General features: G+C 37.8%; 2 protein-coding genes across 3 annotated transcripts in view; one reads left to right on the top strand and one right to left on the bottom strand.

Moving 5' to 3' along the window:
• The window catches only part of TERT (telomerase reverse transcriptase), a 33,546-nt gene extending 22,615 nt beyond the window's left edge, over positions 1–10,931 (top strand). The window contains exons 13-19 of the mRNA XM_031552721.1: positions 309–370; positions 1,964–2,088; positions 2,255–2,392; positions 5,076–6,071; positions 8,001–8,111; positions 8,778–10,421; positions 10,864–10,931. Coding sequence (XP_031408581.1) covers positions 309–370; positions 1,964–2,088; positions 2,255–2,392; positions 5,076–5,179 — 429 coding nt within the window. The 3' untranslated portion in view covers positions 5,180–6,071; positions 8,001–8,111; positions 8,778–10,421; positions 10,864–10,931. The remainder of the gene's footprint in view (positions 1–308; positions 371–1,963; positions 2,089–2,254; positions 2,393–5,075; positions 6,072–8,000; positions 8,112–8,777; positions 10,422–10,863) is intronic.
• The window catches only part of LOC100546642 (sodium-dependent neutral amino acid transporter B(0)AT3), a 25,520-nt gene continuing 16,249 nt past the window's right edge, over positions 7,706–16,976 (bottom strand). Inside the window, exons 8-13 of one of the 2 annotated variants that reach the window (XM_019613883.2) lie at positions 16,647–16,803; positions 15,254–15,458; positions 13,791–13,950; positions 12,659–12,821; positions 11,271–11,415; positions 7,706–8,032 (exon numbers count right to left, since the gene is read on the bottom strand). In XM_019613883.2, coding sequence (XP_019469428.1) covers positions 7,872–8,032; positions 11,271–11,415; positions 12,659–12,821; positions 13,791–13,950; positions 15,254–15,458; positions 16,647–16,803 — 991 coding nt within the window. In that variant the 3' untranslated portion in view covers positions 7,706–7,871. Of the gene's footprint in view, positions 8,033–10,894; positions 11,416–12,658; positions 12,822–13,790; positions 13,951–15,253; positions 15,459–16,646; positions 16,804–16,976 lie in introns of those variants that run through there. The other variant, XM_010708608.3, reaches the window with a different exon arrangement.

The following is a 16,976-nucleotide window of genomic DNA, read 5'->3' as shown; positions in this document are numbered from 1 at the left end:
AAAAATTCGTTAGTGCTAAACAGCATTAAACAGCATTGAGGACTAACAAAAGAGGTGATTTGGAAAGGCTATACACTTAACTTTGAAATCTTGGCATCGACTAAATGTGGGTGGGGTCACAGCAGCTTCCAGAGCTGAGCCTTCCGTTCTGAGCCCATTGTTGCTTATATAATAGGAAATAATGGAAGTATAGCATAAGTGTTTTGTTTTTTTTCTCTACGTCTCTAAATCATCTTTTCTGCTGAACTCATACAAATGATATAGTAAGACAAAAATATTCTTGTGGTTCTGTTTCTATTCTGTTCCAGATCAACAGCCTTAAAACAGTTTTAATTAACATCTACAAGATATTTTTACTTCAGGCTTACAGGTAGGTCACTGCCTCTTGCAGTAATTGTGAATTTTCCGTGACACTGTCTTGACACACAGCAGCTATTGCTTAGCAAAATACATACCATAAACTGTTACATACATACCGTACACTGTTAAATGTCAGTAGAAAGTCACATAATTGTGTCTGAAGACTGTTCTTGCTTACTATTAGATTCAGGGTAGAGATGATCATAGAATCATAGAATCACCAAGGTTGGAAAAGACCTGAAAGATCATCCAGTCCAACCGTTCACCTATTACCAATAGCTCCCACTAAACCATGTCCCTCAACACAACATCCAGTCTGATGTTAGTATGTGTGTTTAAATGACACTTTGACAAATTAATTTTCAATATCTCTGGGTGTTTACAGCTGACTTCAAGAAGAACGGTTTCTTTCTTCTAGGAGCAATGAGAAGCAGGTTATATTGAGATTATATTTAGAACTTTGTGTCCATTAAAATCATATGGAACTTTGACCTGTATGGCTTTGCATTAAGTGGGGTTTCGTTCTTCCAAGTTAACTCTGACTTCTTAGCTGCTAATAATGTCTTAATTGCTTCTTCTGCTTCTTTCTGGTAAAAATGTTATTGACTTGTGACCTTTTCTTGACCAGCAGAGAAAGTAAGCACTTTAAACAAGGATGAAGGGAAAGAAATCAGAGTTGATAAGGAGGTTGGGAGAAAAAAGTAAACTCTGCACCAAAAACTTTGCGTGATTGAATGTGCTGAGTAAAACAGGAAGATCCTGGGTCTAAAGAATAGCATAAAGATTGAGTAGTATTCTGCTTCACAGCTGTAAAATCCTTTTTATTAATAATTTTTGATAGCTCCTTATGTTACTACCAGAGAATTGTCATGCACTGAAAGTATTCCTCTGTTCAACACAACTCTAGCAATGACGAAAGAATATGTTTGTATTGATATTGTTTTCTGGTTGAGTTTATTAAGCCTGTTTATCAGCTTCTGAATGACAAACAAGGAAAAGATCGATTTCTTATTTGTTCTGATTTGAATAAAGAGATAATCCATTAAGAGTTTTTATTGTTTATTGTTTTAGCACTGAAAGAGCACAAGAGCTGTTTGTAAATAGGGAAATATCAGATGTTACTATTTTGCTGGAGTTCTGCTTAGGAAGTGACACTTGAGCTTTTTTCTTAAATTCATCATTTGGAGGTCTGCTTTCCCGAAGAACCAGATTTGTTGTTGAGTTTGTTTTTGTTTCTTTTTCCCTCACCTTCCTCTCTCCCTCTTGCATGTGTTCTCTATCCCAGTGGTTTGTGATGTGAGATTGATGAGGATGTGAGTTTAACTTTCCCTCATCACAAGATATTCGCTGTACTCAGAAGAGAATTCTCTTACTGAAGGAGTTGACCTCAATCTCTTATTCCATCACAGAAGTTATGAAGAAACATCTTAAGCCTGACACTGGAGGAATTTGTATATAGGAGAGGTTTCTCATGCTAACAGTGTTTATTTGGCTAAAGGTGCTTTTAAGTGTGGTGTAGTGCCTAAGGTACATAATCATAATTTCACTTGAAATAGCAAATGACTTGTGATTAAAAAGGGTCTTGTTTGTTTTTTACTAACAGATTCCATGCCTGTGTTCTTCAGCTTCCATTCAACCAGAAAGTTAGGAATAATCCTTATTTCTTTGTAAGGATCATCTCTGATACTGCTTCATGCTGCTATTTTATCCTGAAAGCTAAAAATCCAGGTATAGTGTGTTAGTGGCAGTGAAGAAGCATTTTTTTAATTTACTTTTTAAGATAAATAAATAGTCCTGAATGTGTAGCCCTTTTGGTTTTACAGAAAGAAGTGGGAAGGGTCTGTTGTACTTCTGAATGTATGTTATTTTCAGTGTCTTCTTGTTCTGTCTCTAGGGGTTTGTTTAGGTTGCAAAGATGCATCTGGCATGTTCCCTTTTGAGGCAGCAGAATGGCTCTGCTACCATGCTTTCATTGTCAAACTGTCCAACCACAAAGTTATTTACAAATGCTTACTTAAGCCCCTTAAAGTCTGTAAGTATTCAATTACTTTTACAGTTTAAATATGGTTTTCATAAAATCTTCTAATCTAACGTTTTTTTAAGTTTTTTATCATAGCGTTGTTCTAAAATGTACAGTAACAAGTTTTCTGTTCTTAATGAAATCAATTAACTTTAAGTAGACAAATTAAAGTGGTATGTTTTTCAGCGTTTCATTTTCTAGAACCTTGTTCTTAAAGCACATCCCTGGTTATTTGACACTCATCGTGTTTGTACAGTTCAAAAACCCTGGTACGATTGTGTTGATCATATTGATCAAATAAAATACAAAGGCTCAGATTTCTATTTTTAAACAATGTAGATGAACTCCAACAAAATAATTTCCTCCCACAGCGTAAACTCTTACCCCCAAAGGAGTCACTGGGGACATTTTGAAACAGAAGCACTTGCTGTGCTGTTTGTCTCATTGTTACAGAGTGGTGCTGGCAAGTCTCTGTGACTCTTCCACTCTGTTAAAGAAGATGACTATGGGTTCTGAGCAGCTCCCTCTCCTTGACCAGTTGTGTATTCTGTAGCTGGAACAGCCATAGAAATAACAGAGCTTTCAATTGTAAGTTATTAAAAACTAGTAGCTTTTCCTGAAGCACTTAGTAGAGCTGCTGAATTCAACCTTAGTGGAAGCTAGGTGTAGCCTCTGCTTCACAGTCTCCCAGCACTGACCACATAATTGCACTCTGAATGAAATGTTACTTGGGTTCTTTTATTCTAGTTCAAGAATAACCAATACTTCATCTGTAAATGTATCACAGGCTTCCTCTGGTACCTGTGCTGAGGCATAGTGCCATGGAAAAGGAGCAGTTCTGCTTTTGAAAGTAGGCATTTCCTTCCTGTATCAAAGGCCAGTGGCAAAGCCTGTATGCACAATCTTATTTTTGTCAGTACAGTGTGACAAAGAAGACACTTGAACATTTATAGGAAACAAATGGAGGGATGAGTAGTCATGTCCGTAGCCCTTAGTAACATGTCCTCTGCACTTTCTGTTGGGAGCAGAACTGAAGTTTCTGCAGGAATTCACTGAAAATCCATTTGAAGAGACGTTGGTACATAGCTTTCCAGCCACTTCTATTTTTGTTTCATCTGCATCAGATGTATTCCAGAGTAATGTTGTTATTGTAATCAGTACATCATATTGTAGAGACAATCCAAGCACAGTGTTAAAATACTAGAGCTAATTTTGAATGCTGTATTTTATGTTCTGTCGTGTTTCTGGAAATCAGATAGCATGTGTGGATGTCAGAGAAGCTGTGACATCACAGCTGTTGCTACTCAGGTGTGTTCCTCTAAAGCAAAGCTAGCTTTGTATATCTGTACGGCACAGTGATGTGTAGCATAGAGATAACTAAGACTGGTAATAGCACCTGTGTTGACTTAACAACTATATTTTTTGTTGTAATTTCGGAGTTTGTATCAGCTATATAAAAACTGTTGCCCCTGTGAGATCGTGTTGTCTGACAGAAATTGATATAAACTTCATTTTTCACTTGTGTCCCTGCACATGCCTTTCCGTTACTCTCCTTCGAAATCAATATTGAGCTCATGGGCTTTGGGGAGGAGGTCTTCCCCAGTGTTCCAAAACCTGTTAAATATCAACATCAATGGCTTTGTCAGTACAAGTTAAAATCATTCTTCAGAGTTAAGTATTTAAAGCATAGTTACTGTTTAACATTCCTCCTATTATTACCAGTTGGGAAGGGAGCAAGAGTCTTTCCTTATCGTGATAAAATATAAATACACCATCTATCTCCTTTCCAAATACAGAACAAATGTTTATCGAGCACTTCTGCCTTTCTGCACCACTGACAATTTTACCAACCCTGTTTAGGTAACAGACTTAAACTGTTGCTAGGATTTTACATGTTCTTTCTAATCTTTGAAAAGTCCTTTTTATTGTCTTTAATTCTGTTGGCCATAGACTTCAGTGACGTTCTGTGTTTTAAACTGATATGTCATGTTAAAAATAAATAGATAATTAAACAAGGCTCTTAAATCTTAAGTCTTCAGAATTTTTCTCCTGAAGGGTATCTTTCCAAGTAGCCTTACAAGGAGACACAGTGGGGAGAACTACTGTAGCCACAATTAGAGAGAAAGGTGTTTTCTCTGTGAAATTTTTTTTCTTCTTTTTGCTGATGTCAGTTCCAATTATAGACTTCTTTAATGCCATATCTGAAAGTAGAGGAGGAAAAAAATAGTTTGGGAATACCATCCTCCTACAGATAAATATAATCAGCTAGGTAAGGACGTGTCCAATGTCCTGGGAGTTGTTTAAATTAGGGTCTTTCAGAGTAACGCTGCTTTGACAGAACTTTTTTGGTGGATACAGTTACTGAGTAATTGGTCTTGTAGTTTTTAGAAAACTTTTAGAAGTGTTAGATACAAGCAGTATTGCAAGGACATACTGGGAGGAATGTACTCCTTGGTTTTCCATAGCTTGTTAATGTTTTAACATATGATTTTTTAACTGGCAATTGTCTGCTGTGTTTAAGGGCAGGAGAAGAGCAGCATGTTTTCCTATAGCCTTTTTACCCTCGTGTTCCGGGTGTTCTAGCTTTTTTATTGGATTAAGTTACTATTGATTTCATGACTTACTAGCATTTTCCCTGAGAATGAATTATTAGTTACCTGCAGTAGTAATATGTTGTTTTTGATACTTTTTGTAGATAAGATGCATCTGTTTGGGAAGATACCAAGGGATACTATGGTACTGCTGAAGACAGTGACGGAACCATCTCTTTGTCAAGATTTCAAAACTATACTGGACTAAGCGATGAAGGTTTATTTCATAATCCTTCCAGGCTTAAAAATAAATGTTAAGTTTTTAGATTAATTTTCTCTGTAGTTGATTTTGGTAGAGTGAACTGAAAGCATTTTACTTGAAAATTTTCTCTGTGGTTTTTTTGTTTGTTTGTTTTGGTTTATTTTTGGTACCACACAATAACTTTAAAAGAGCAGGCTGTTTTGTTAACATCTTCCTGTTTGTGTTTTTCTGTAAGTTCGAAGGCTGTTTGAAGTACAACTTGTGAACTTGGCTTGATTTCCTTCAGTAATTCCTTTCTTCTTGATGAAGACATATTTAAATTATCTGTTTAAACAGATCAACGTTTTTGCCATGTATTGTTTCTGAAGAACTGTTCTTTGATTTTTCTATTGCAGACAATTTTATAATAAATTGTCCACACAGTTGCAGTAATGCATACTTGTCTCCAATACCTTTATTTTATAGTAAACTTCAACCCAATCCCACTCAACTTGGGAGTGTCTCGAAAGGCACTTATTGGTACAGGGAAAGTGCATTTCATGGCTGCGTCTAGCAAGATATATGGGATAAAGATTTTTTTGCTTTGGAGAACACAGTCAAAATTTGTATGCTAAATCTGGGTATGTTCAACATGTTTAATATATTCTGAGAGTTTATAGAGATGTTTTATACCACCTGCAACTACACAAAATGAGAACAATGGTGATGTATTTATAACTACAAAAACAAGGGGAACCAGGGTTATTGTTTAGATAATAGAAAAGCTACCTGCTTGGTATATTTGCATTTCCTGTTCTTTATTTAATCTTATCTTTTGCTCCTTAATAGTACTGAACTACTATCTAGCCCTTTTGTTGGCATGTTGTACAGGACTGAATTTTGCTCTGTGACTGCTCTGGTAAGCCTGCCCACTTGTCTTTTTTTTGTTGAATTTGCAATGCTATACTGTAGAGGTATTTCATTAGGATAAATAAAATCTCTTGTCAGGGATGAAACTTAAGCACTTCAAGAACTTCCTGCACTTCTGAGGGAACTGTTACTTCCTGTGGCTATTTACTCCTCACTCAGTCTTTCTTCAGCTATGCATTCCTTCCTGTCTGCTGCTCTTTTCATCTTCTGCTATACTAATAAGATTTTGTGTAGTTGCAGGTGGTATAAATTTTGATTCTTTGCTACTTACTGCAAACTGGCTCAATGCATTCTGTGCGTCATGTTGAAGAAGGCCTTGCTAGTGGGCAGCAGTAAGAATGAATGCATGTTTATTTTGTCCTGATTCTGGATAAACCTCCTGAGAAGGATGAACCTCATCATTTCCTGACAGTTGATAAGCATACCTGCTATGAAAGAACTGTGCAGGATAGGGGATGGAGAATTCTGGAAAATATCTCAGAAGCCAGAATCCTATGATGTGAATCCATGCGGAGAGAATGGGATCTGTTCTGTGCTTAACAGCCACCTGAAGGCAAGCTTTTGGGGTGATCTAGAGTGTGTCCTGGAAAACTGTGGTAGAAAACTGGAGCAGCAGCTGTGCTGAATTATTCACTGTTTCTAAAAAGCATTGGAAAGAGGTGGGTTTGTGAGGACTAGAAGAAAACCTCTCTGCTTTCATCCAAGAACATGGTGGTTATGGGTAGGTTTGCTTCTAAAGCCTTTAAGTGCAGACTTTTCCGTGTATGCTGAGAAAGAAACATACTTTTTTGTAACTTTTTTTTGTGTTTAATAGACTGAAGGTTTGTAATGTCTTTCAGCATGCTCCCTTCTAGAAGAGGCTGGGGCGTTTTTGCCCCTTAAAGCTCAGAACAACTGGAGTCCCGTCTCTAGCTTCATTGCTTTATTCCTCTTCCACAGGATGCTTTGACTTGCAGATGTATTGCCAGGACAAGCCCATTTTTACTCTGTACCACAAGAGACTAAGTGGCATATAAACTAACAAGGAAGTATCTCAATTAAAGGTGTATTTTTGGAAAAAAATATGAAGTGTGATGCAATTTTCTGAACTGATGTTTGCCTTTACGTGTAACTACTTGCTAAATCATCAGTTTAAAGCAGTAGTTGCCGTTTCTGAAGGCTATTTGTAAACAGATGCAAATATTTCTCAGAATTCATTTTCTTCTTAAAATAGCCTATTTAAGAAGGCCATTGAAAGCAGTGCTGAAACTAGTACGTGTTTTGCAAATAGAAAATGGGAAATTGTAGAAAATATGGCACTCTGTACTGTACTGGAAACTTGCTGCTACAGCTCAGGACTGATGGAGAAAATGCTTGGAACACATGTTTAAGGAATAAATTTAACAGTAGCATAGGTTTACTGCACTAAAATGATTGGTCCAAACCATTGAAGATAAGGTAGAAATATTCCTTAAAGCTACTTCTGTAATGAACTGTTTTAAAATAAATAGTGCAATGTATACTATTTATATATTATATAGATATATAATACTATATATATTTACAGTGGTAAAATATTTTCTACTTAACTAGTAGAAAGTATGTTAAACAACAGCTGGTGACAGGAAATGTCGTGGTGGATTGAGTAACTTTGGGCTGGAAATACTAAAATAATTTGCTTAAGAACATTCTCAACCTATGCTGTGAGTTTTCAACAATCACTGGAAAACTGGGAAAAATTCAGGAGACTCTATGGATGAGGGGAAATGTTGGAATTGTTTCAGTGTTTAGGAGAAGGTAAGTAGAAAGATTAAGAGCAAGGCCACTGTAACTGTATTGTGCAATCTACGATCTGAGTCAGCTTGTCAGAAACTATTTGGGCCACTTTGGGGAGGAAGTGTGGTTGGGATAAAAGTTGTTTTTTACTATCTCTATGCAGAGCAGGAAGGGAGGAACTTGATACAAACTCTTCTAGAGGAAGTAGAAGCATCAACATGCTTCAGAGGTATCCTCGCTGCTTACTGTTGGAAAGGGATTTCAGACTGAAGAGGTAGGTATGAAATCTTGCATTGTAGGGAAATGCTTGTGTTCCAGAAGGAGTATGGTCCTCTCTCTACAGGTTTTCTGTCTGTTTTAGGATAATTTAGAAGGTTCCTCATTTCTGGTGCTGTTGCAGTGCTCTTGCTGTGTTTTTGTTTAGGTTTTCGTTTGTTTTATATTAATAGATACTTGAGTTTGTTACACAAATTCGTATCTTAGGGCTAGAAATTCTGTTATGGCTGAAAATCACAATGCCTGTAGCTCTGTGTCATACTGATTTACTCTCAAGCTCTACTTGCAGCCCAGCCCAGCCCAAAGAATTTTATCCTCTTCTATTCTGTCCTAGGAAAAGACTTCTTCAGTTATGCTACTCAAGAGAATGTCAGTCATGCTATTTAAGGGAACAAGTCCTCATAAGATACCATGCTTTCTGTGAATAGGAGAGGGCGGGTTGTAGCACTAAAATTTACTGAAATGAGGCTACAGTTCTAGCACAGGAATTCCAGTCACATCCAAAATGCACCAAGAACAGCAAGGCAGTGTTTCTGAAGGAGCTGTTTAGCAGATTTTCTACGTGCCTACTTCAGCTAAACAGTAACTTAACCTTGTGCATTTCCCTGTTGTGAACTTTAGTTACTGAGACTGAAAAGTCTCTCTCCTTTGCTTCCTTTCGCAGACTGAAGCAAATGTCCAGTGGTCCATGCAGTCTGTCATCAGGGGAACAATAATGAAGAGCTCAGAAGTCAAGGAGTTCAAAATTTGCACTGTGTCATGACAGTGACTCGAGATACATCCACAAGATTCAAGTCTATAAATCTATACATAGCTTCATTATTTTCTCAGCATATGTCTATATTATTTAGCTGCAGTTTTTATTATGGGCATATCTCTGACCAAAATGTTAAGCCTGATGACATACCCTTACACATATGATTTTAATGAACATCTATCTGTAATCAAACATGTGAATGTATAGGGTACACTTTAATTAAAATTTCTGTTTACATAGTTTTTATATGAATGTATGCTCAAAATATAAACGGATTTTATTGAAACTATTCTTTATGGAAATCTTAATTTAGCTCATAACCTTTCAAATATAATTTGCGTTGTGTAGTTAGTTATCTGTTATGTGCCTAATTTCTCCTATTTTTTCTATAATTTCATTATCTGATGCCCCTAAGCTCACTTTTTAGCAATTAACCCTTCTAGAAGCAGTCAGCAGTTTGCAGAAGTGTTATAAAAAATAGATATTCTGGCATTTCTGTTTCTATTTTAGTATTACAACAGGAGGAATGTCTTGAGCAGCCAAAGGCAGCAATGCTGTTATTGATGTAACTAGGACTACAAGAGGGGCACATCCAGGGATAAGTTATAGAGCCAGGAGCAGGAAGGAGTCAGAGCCATGCACATGCGGGTTGTCAGATCTCTCCAACTCTTCTGTTAGAACAAGTCATTATGTCCCGTTCCTGCACGCCGTGTCTCACTAACAGGGAGATAGCCCTTGTAGTATTCCTTTGAGCTTTTAGTAGTAATCTTAGGGAGTGAGTAGGTTGAACTAGCTATTATCAAGCTTCTGACACATCTAGTGAGAGTTGGTGTGGTTGGGAAAGGCATTTGGATTTGAAATGGCTTGCCTGGAGAGTCTAGCTCCACTGACAGTGGATTAATATTAATGTCTGAGCAAAAGCTGTTCTATGAGCTTCTGGATCCTTTCAGCATGGCTCTCTCCATTAGGCTTTGTGGTTTGCTGTTGACTTTTTCACAGAAATAGCATTGGAAGTCAGGACCCATGCCAGCAAGTGCTGTGAAAGGGCATTTGCAGCTCTCCCTCACCATTGTTTTCATCCGTCAAGTGGACCTGTCTCTTTCCTTCGTGTCTCTTAGTCACCATCTTGTCAAGGCCTCCGTGAAACCTCCATTGGTGTGACCCTTCAGGCTGTTGCAAAGGAATCAGAGATAGCTCTGTTTCCACGCTGCTAGAGAATCGGACACAAATTGGTGTGTTTTTATGGAGAGAAGCAACATGTCAGTGAGGGGTTTGAGTTGGTTTCGTTCTTTTTCAGCTTCTGTTCAAATCCCTTTTATCCCTCATAAAGCTCTGCTAATACATAGCCTATCTCAAGGCTAAATACTAAAACTGTGTCTGTTATTCTTAAACTTCCTATATCTTTCTTGGCTCTATTAATTATTTCACCTAAGGCTTTGTCATGCCTTATCCTCCCAGGCTTTTCCAGTCTTTTTTCAGAGGCTACTGGTTGCTCAAAAGATGTCTGCAAAGGGAACCCTTATCTCCCATCAGAGTGACCAGGATCTGCAGGTGAGTAGAAGGTAAAGTGTTTTTAAATAAAGATGTATTTCATGGTCATATAATGTTGCAGCACACTAGGATGCTTCCAGACAGTAGTCATTTATCATGTTTAATATGAGAGAATAAGGATTAGTCTTTGGGAATGTTTGTTCTCACAGTATTTTCCACTACAGTAAACCCTGGAATGTACTAGCTAAGATGTTTGTGCAAAATTAATTACTCAGCTTTCTTAGTGCATGTTCTTTTAACTGCTGATGCTTTATTTGTAATGCTTGAGATTATAGAATAATCATAAAATAACGACTGTTTAAATGCATAAAGGAATTTACAAAAAAGTAGACTAAGCAAGGAGTCCCCTCCATGAACTTTCATTCCAGCTCTCTTAAGTGGGGGGATTGGTGAAAGAAAATGTTGCTTCTTGGGTTTTAATTTTTATGTTGTTTATCCTTAGGAACTGCATTTATTTGGAATAAGTGAAAGAAGACAGAGGACACTTGAAATAATTGGTGGACTTTCAAGGTTTGTACAATCTGTCTGCTGGGAGACATGAAACTGGTAATGTATAAATAGAATTAAGGCAGTGGAACTGGTGCTTGTTGGTAGGTAGGATTCAGGACAGGATGCAGGTGCAACAAATGTGAAATTGATTGGAAAAAAAAGGGAACATAGCAGCACTGTTATAGAGCGCTAATGATGGCTGTAAGCAGAACTGCATTAACCATGCTAGCTGAGGAACACATCATGTCTAACAAAAGTTGTCATCTTTACTTACAGACAGATAGAACATTTATTTTTGGGGGGGATGAGGAAAATTGCTGTTAACCTCTTGACATGAAAACATTTCTGGTGGTACAAGGCTTGGGTCCTTCCTTTTGCACATTCGTTTGATCAGATGGATGAGTGCTACCAGAGGTATAAATATACAAGGAAGAGCAGCCAAAAGCACACAGATGGCCTGTACCCAAGGTGGATAGGCTTTCTGTTCCTTCACAGGGAAGTGTTCCTATGGAGATTTAAAACAAACAAACAAACAAAACAAAAACAAAAAACAACAAAACACAGAAGTGAAAATAAATAAAGTGGTTAGGGCACTTACACTTCTATGATTTCCATATATGTTTAAAGATAGCAGAAGTTTTATTTTTCTTCTTTGATAGCATTCAGTGGCCATATCCTCTGGATACCCTTCTTGTGAGTCTAAATATAACTGTAAATTTTTTTTATAGTTTTTCTTTTGTAGATCTTATTCCAGTCTCTGTCTGTATAAATACTACAGAGGCTCATGACGATCTTTGAGGATTACTGCAATCTGTGCGCAGTGTAAGGCTGGAATCGATCTTCTGACCCCCTCCACAGGCTCTATTTGAGAGAGACACAAGAAGCTGCAACTGACATGAGTCAGCCCCACTCAGATTGAGTGTTTTCAAGATCAACAAGACTTTGGCACAGAATTAACCAGCACTGTTCTTGGACCACTGCCTCCTTGCCTCCTTGTCATACATGTTGCACAGTCATACATTCATCAGTGTCCCAGTGGTATCGGTAGTTCTCAAGGAAAATCATAGAATCATTCAAGTTAGAAGAGATCATTAAGATCATCTAGTCCAGCCATCAACCTGTTCTCCATCAAGCTCACTACCAATGTCATAAAATACCATATCTACATGTTTCTTGAACACCTCCACCTGGGCAGCCTGTTCCAGTGCCTCACCCCTCTTTGTGAGGGGAAATTGTTGCTGATACATTACCTGCATCTCCCTTGGCACAGTGTAAAGCTTTTGTCCTACTGCTGTTATGTGGGAGAAGAGGCTGACCCCTACCTTGCTACAACCTCATTCCAGGTCACTGTCAAGAGCAATAAGGTCTCCCCTGAGCCTCTGAAAATGTTTCCATCCCTGGTATTTCTTATGCAGCTCTGAAGCTCTACTTATACATATGCACCACTTATGAAACTATGGAGTCTCTGTGAGACATTCCACTTTAGCAGTTGTCTGTATCACGTGTATCTCTAAGAAATATGGAGTGTGGTGGCACAAGACATCTCAGAAAGAAGCCTTTGATAACAGGAAAGCCATTTTACTATTTGTAACCTTGTAATGTCTGTGCATACTGGAGCCTTCCTGATCTGAGCATTTTATCACTGCAGACTGCACTGTGTGAACAGCAGTGATTTTAAAGGGCCTGGTGGGAGAGAAAAACATACAACCCTCAATTCCGTTAAGTATTGCAAATATTGGAGAACATACGTATTTGGGGTTCCAGGCTGCATAGGTTGGCGTCTTCTGTATCTGGAGAGTAACAAAGGCCACAAAGACAATTAGCAGGAGCAGAGGGCTTATAAACCTCCATGTGATTTGCCAGTAGAGATTTAGTTTTCGTCCAGTCATCCATTTCACGTCTTTACTGAACCTTGTAAGAGGAGGCATGTATATAAAGATGTCAGAGCTTAGTGGTAACAATTTTGTTCTCTCTCTTTCTGTAGTCTTTCTGTAAGTTTTAAATGTGATACAGCTCCTTGAATCTTTTCTACTCCATACCCTTCCTTAATAACTTGCTGTAGATGTCAATATTTAAGAAAGTAGAGCTTTTTTTTCCCCCGAAGGTGAATGTGGGTATGTCAGTTTATATAACCTGAGCGCGTTATGCTAGTGTAAATTTTCTAACTACAGGTGAGTAATAAACATGTTACAGCAATTCTGTAGCATCTAATCCAGACGATGTCAGGACTCAAGTACCAGAGTGAAAATTAGGTAAAGTTTAAGTCACAACAAGCACCAGAGAAAACAAAATGATGAAAACTAACATTTGTTGAGGACTGGGACAACTTCTGGACTAGAAGGATCCCAATTAGGGAAGACAAGCTTAATTTCAATCAAAATGACATGGAATTCCTGGTATTTACAATTAAAAGAATGTAGGAAAGCTTTTATAGTAAAGCATGATTTTTAATCTGTCTGTGACCGAGGAGATTCTCAACATGTTGTCTGAGCCTTTTAATGAGGGAAAGCTACTGCGTGCCGCTTATCATAAATTTTGATGTGAAACAAACAAAAGCTAAACAAAAAATGCAAGAATAGAGGGAACAAAATGGCAATAACAGAAGGCTATTTCAAAGACGGTGCAACTCTGCTTGGCCAAGGAACTACAACAGGTGTTGATTTTTCAGCACCAAGGCTAGAATTTCCCATTCTGTAAGTGATAAGCAGGGAGCATCCCTCTTGGTTTATATATATAGGAAACTTGAAGCAAAAAATGATAGCAGCATTCACTGAACTGGAAAGCATTACTGAAATGTTAGTGTTTTGTGTCTGTATATAACGCACATGGATTGAGAGGAAGATGCATTTACCTCTTAAGAGAAAAAAGTTTCCAGCTTACCTTTTAATTTTGTAGACATACGCAATCCCAATCACCTCAAAGAAAGCGATAACTAGAAGAGGCAGTGAGCCTGCGTAGCTGTCAAAAATGTCAATCCAGTAACTCCCTGAACCCAGTGTAAAACAAAGAGCAAAAAGGAAGGAAGCTAGACATATTATACCTGAAGAAAAAAAGATATATTTGTTACTGGAGGACAGAATTTGAGATCATTTTTGTTCTAAATTGTTTTTACTTGTGTTTGAGTGACTTTTATTCTCTCTCCCTGTATTGGATCTACTTGATACCATTTCCCAAACTCAGTTTTCTCCTCTGTGGTGACCAAAGACATCATTCTTTTGCATGAGGAAAGCATTCCTGTGACAAGTATCCTTCAGTTACTAGAGTTCCAAGCAAGTACTCTGCACTGTGCCTTGCCTTGTGGTAGTTTTTGGATGTTGCCTATTGACTGATGCAGAGAGCTTTAGCTGTTCTCATGTTCATGCAGTCATTGGGCTACATGAACAGCTGGGACCTGTGGTGGGTAAGGACCCAGAGCTGAGAAGGATACCTCCTTATGTCCCAAGATGTAAGTACATACATACGGATGGTTACCTCATCAAGTTGCAAATAGATTTGTTTTTACATAAAAAGCTGTGGAATGAGAAGAATCTAATTTAGGTGCCACAGCAAGACTTTAGAAAAGGCATGGTAGCAATATTCCACGTATTAATTTAAAATGATACAGTAGACAGATGTTAATCCATTACTTGAAACTACCGAATTTTTTCTAGACCAATCCAGTAGGATCTCTCCTATTATTCTCTTCTATTTCTTTTTTCTAATGCAGGCTTTTATGTTTCAGCAAAGAAAGCCAAAATGAACAAATTCAACTCAGAGCCCAGTTCCTGAAGAGAAGGCTGGATTTGGTGAGTGTCTCACTTGGAAGAGATTCTAGCTTTGAACATTAAGCAGTCATTCCTCATTATCTGCTCAGTAAATGCGAAATAGTTGGTAGTACTATAGTTCTGAATGAAATAGGGGTGAGTGATCTGTCTTACAGTCATGCTAATGTTGTGATACAGTAAGTTCTTGCACAGATAGGACAGACTGGCTGATGTCACTTGTTACCTTAATATTGTGTTATTATCAGAAGGCCTCAGTGGAGACGAGGCTCTTCCTGATGTTTGCAACAGCTTAGAGCAAGCTTGGCTCCAGTCCCGGTAATTAAATGAGCATTCACGGACTGAAACAGCTCTTGCAAGCTAAGGACAATGGCAAGGGCAATGTGATACCATATGCCAAAGTGCTACCTCATCTATATGCTTATCTTCTGCAAATACAATCCACTACCTTGACTAGCACTACACAATAGCTAAGTTAATATTACAAATTCTTAATCCCTTTACAATATTTACTAAGCAGTTGATCATTATGCATGTATACAGAAGTCACCTTCTTTGAACAAAGCAAACCAAACACCTTACCAGACAAAAGCTCTTTAGGTATTGATTTAGATATAACTTGAAGTTCTAGAAGAGGAGTGAAGACTCCTTCAATGTTTCCAAACATGGAAGAGAGGCCCAAGCTGAACAACATTACAAAAAACAGGATGGCCCAGGCCTGTGAGCCCGGCATTAGGATAATGGCTTGAGTGAACACGATGAAAGCCAGGCCAGATCCTGATACGCTCTGCAGAATTCACAAACAAATTAAAATAAATGTTATAAAGGGCTAAATGTAATTTCTCAGGACCAGAGAAGCTGTGAGTCCTCCATCTTTGAAGGTGTTCAAAATCAGATGAAGCCCTGGGCAGCCTGATCTGAGTGGGTGGCAACCCTCCCCATGGCAGGAGCTTGGAGCTGAGTGGTACTTAAGGTCCCTTCCAACCTAAACTATTCTATGATTCTGTGATTCTGTAACACACACGTATCTTCACATTCTGAACCTCAAGATCAGAATTTCAGCTTGTATTATTTTCTGAGATACAGTCTAGTTCAAGTTTGACGTAAACTAAGAATAATTGAGAATGCTATTGTTTTTAGGGTTTGCACTAGGCAAGATAATCAAAATGATTGTTTCTGGTCATTGCACCTAAATAAGCTGTACAGTTTGTAAATGTGTTTCTGAAGCTGGCCTCCTAAGGTCAAAAAGGGATACAAATATTTATACCAGAGTATATGAAAACAAGGCACCTGACAATCAAAAAGTTGTGTAAAACCAGTGGAAATAGCGAAGCTTCAACTTTGTCACCTCTTATGCTGTGTCCTTTTCTGGAATCAAGGATGCTTGCTAGCCTAGCAGGCTATGCAGCAGTCAGCACAGGAGGAAATCAGTAGTGGGAAGTGTTTGTGGGAGTGGAAATTAAGAGCTCCATTTTAATTTTAAATGGTCTACTAGGTATGAATTGACAGTCACAGATCAGAATTTGTATTTGCACATATATGGGATCAGAGGCAAACAGTATACGTTTTAATATAGTTTTGATACTTCAGTTGCCAAATAGAGATTTAGGAAACTCCCATTCAGCATCTTTTCTCTATAATCGTTCAGCTAGTTGTGTTTTCTCTCTTGGGCTTATTCCTCTAAACTGGAGTAGAACTAAATCCAGCGTCCATCGTGTATGCTCTGTGTAGGAGCCCCTTTGAACACTAATTCTATGATTACTATGTACTATTTTGAATACCGTATGAGGTAGCTTTGAGGGCTGCTCTACAGTAGTGCTGATGTGTGAAATTGTGAAGAAATGTTCTATGATTTTATTAAAAAATATATTAATTACAACTAAATTAGAAGTGAGTTAAACAAAGTGGCTGGTCCTTCTATGTACATATACATATATTTATTTAAGGATTATATTGTTAGAAGCAATTATGGTACCTGATCAAGAAATTCTTGAAGGTCACAGCTTTTCAGTTTCAGACCAGCGAGTTTTTCTGGATTTGATGAATTCAGGAACGTGATCCAGTCTGTGTAGTTCTGTCGTGTAATGCTTTGTTCTGGAAGATCATATTCATTGATGACACTGATAATATTCCTGACAGAGAAGCCAACATATGGAAATGTTATGCATTTGAACATTAATAGAAAATTGTTTACTTCCAGTGTTGTTGTTTATAGCATAAAAGAAAATATTACACAGGGATATACGTATATGTAATTTTTTCCTAAATATTTATATATAGGTATAAAATATTTATGTGAATAAGT

The sequence above is a fragment of the Meleagris gallopavo genome, chromosome 3 (genome assembly GCF_000146605.3).
Source record: "Meleagris gallopavo isolate NT-WF06-2002-E0010 breed Aviagen turkey brand Nicholas breeding stock chromosome 3, Turkey_5.1, whole genome shotgun sequence".
Lineage (NCBI taxonomy): Eukaryota > Metazoa > Chordata > Aves > Galliformes > Phasianidae > Meleagris > Meleagris gallopavo.
Note: the sequence above shows the minus strand (reverse complement) of the source record. Positions and strands in the feature narration are given on the sequence as shown.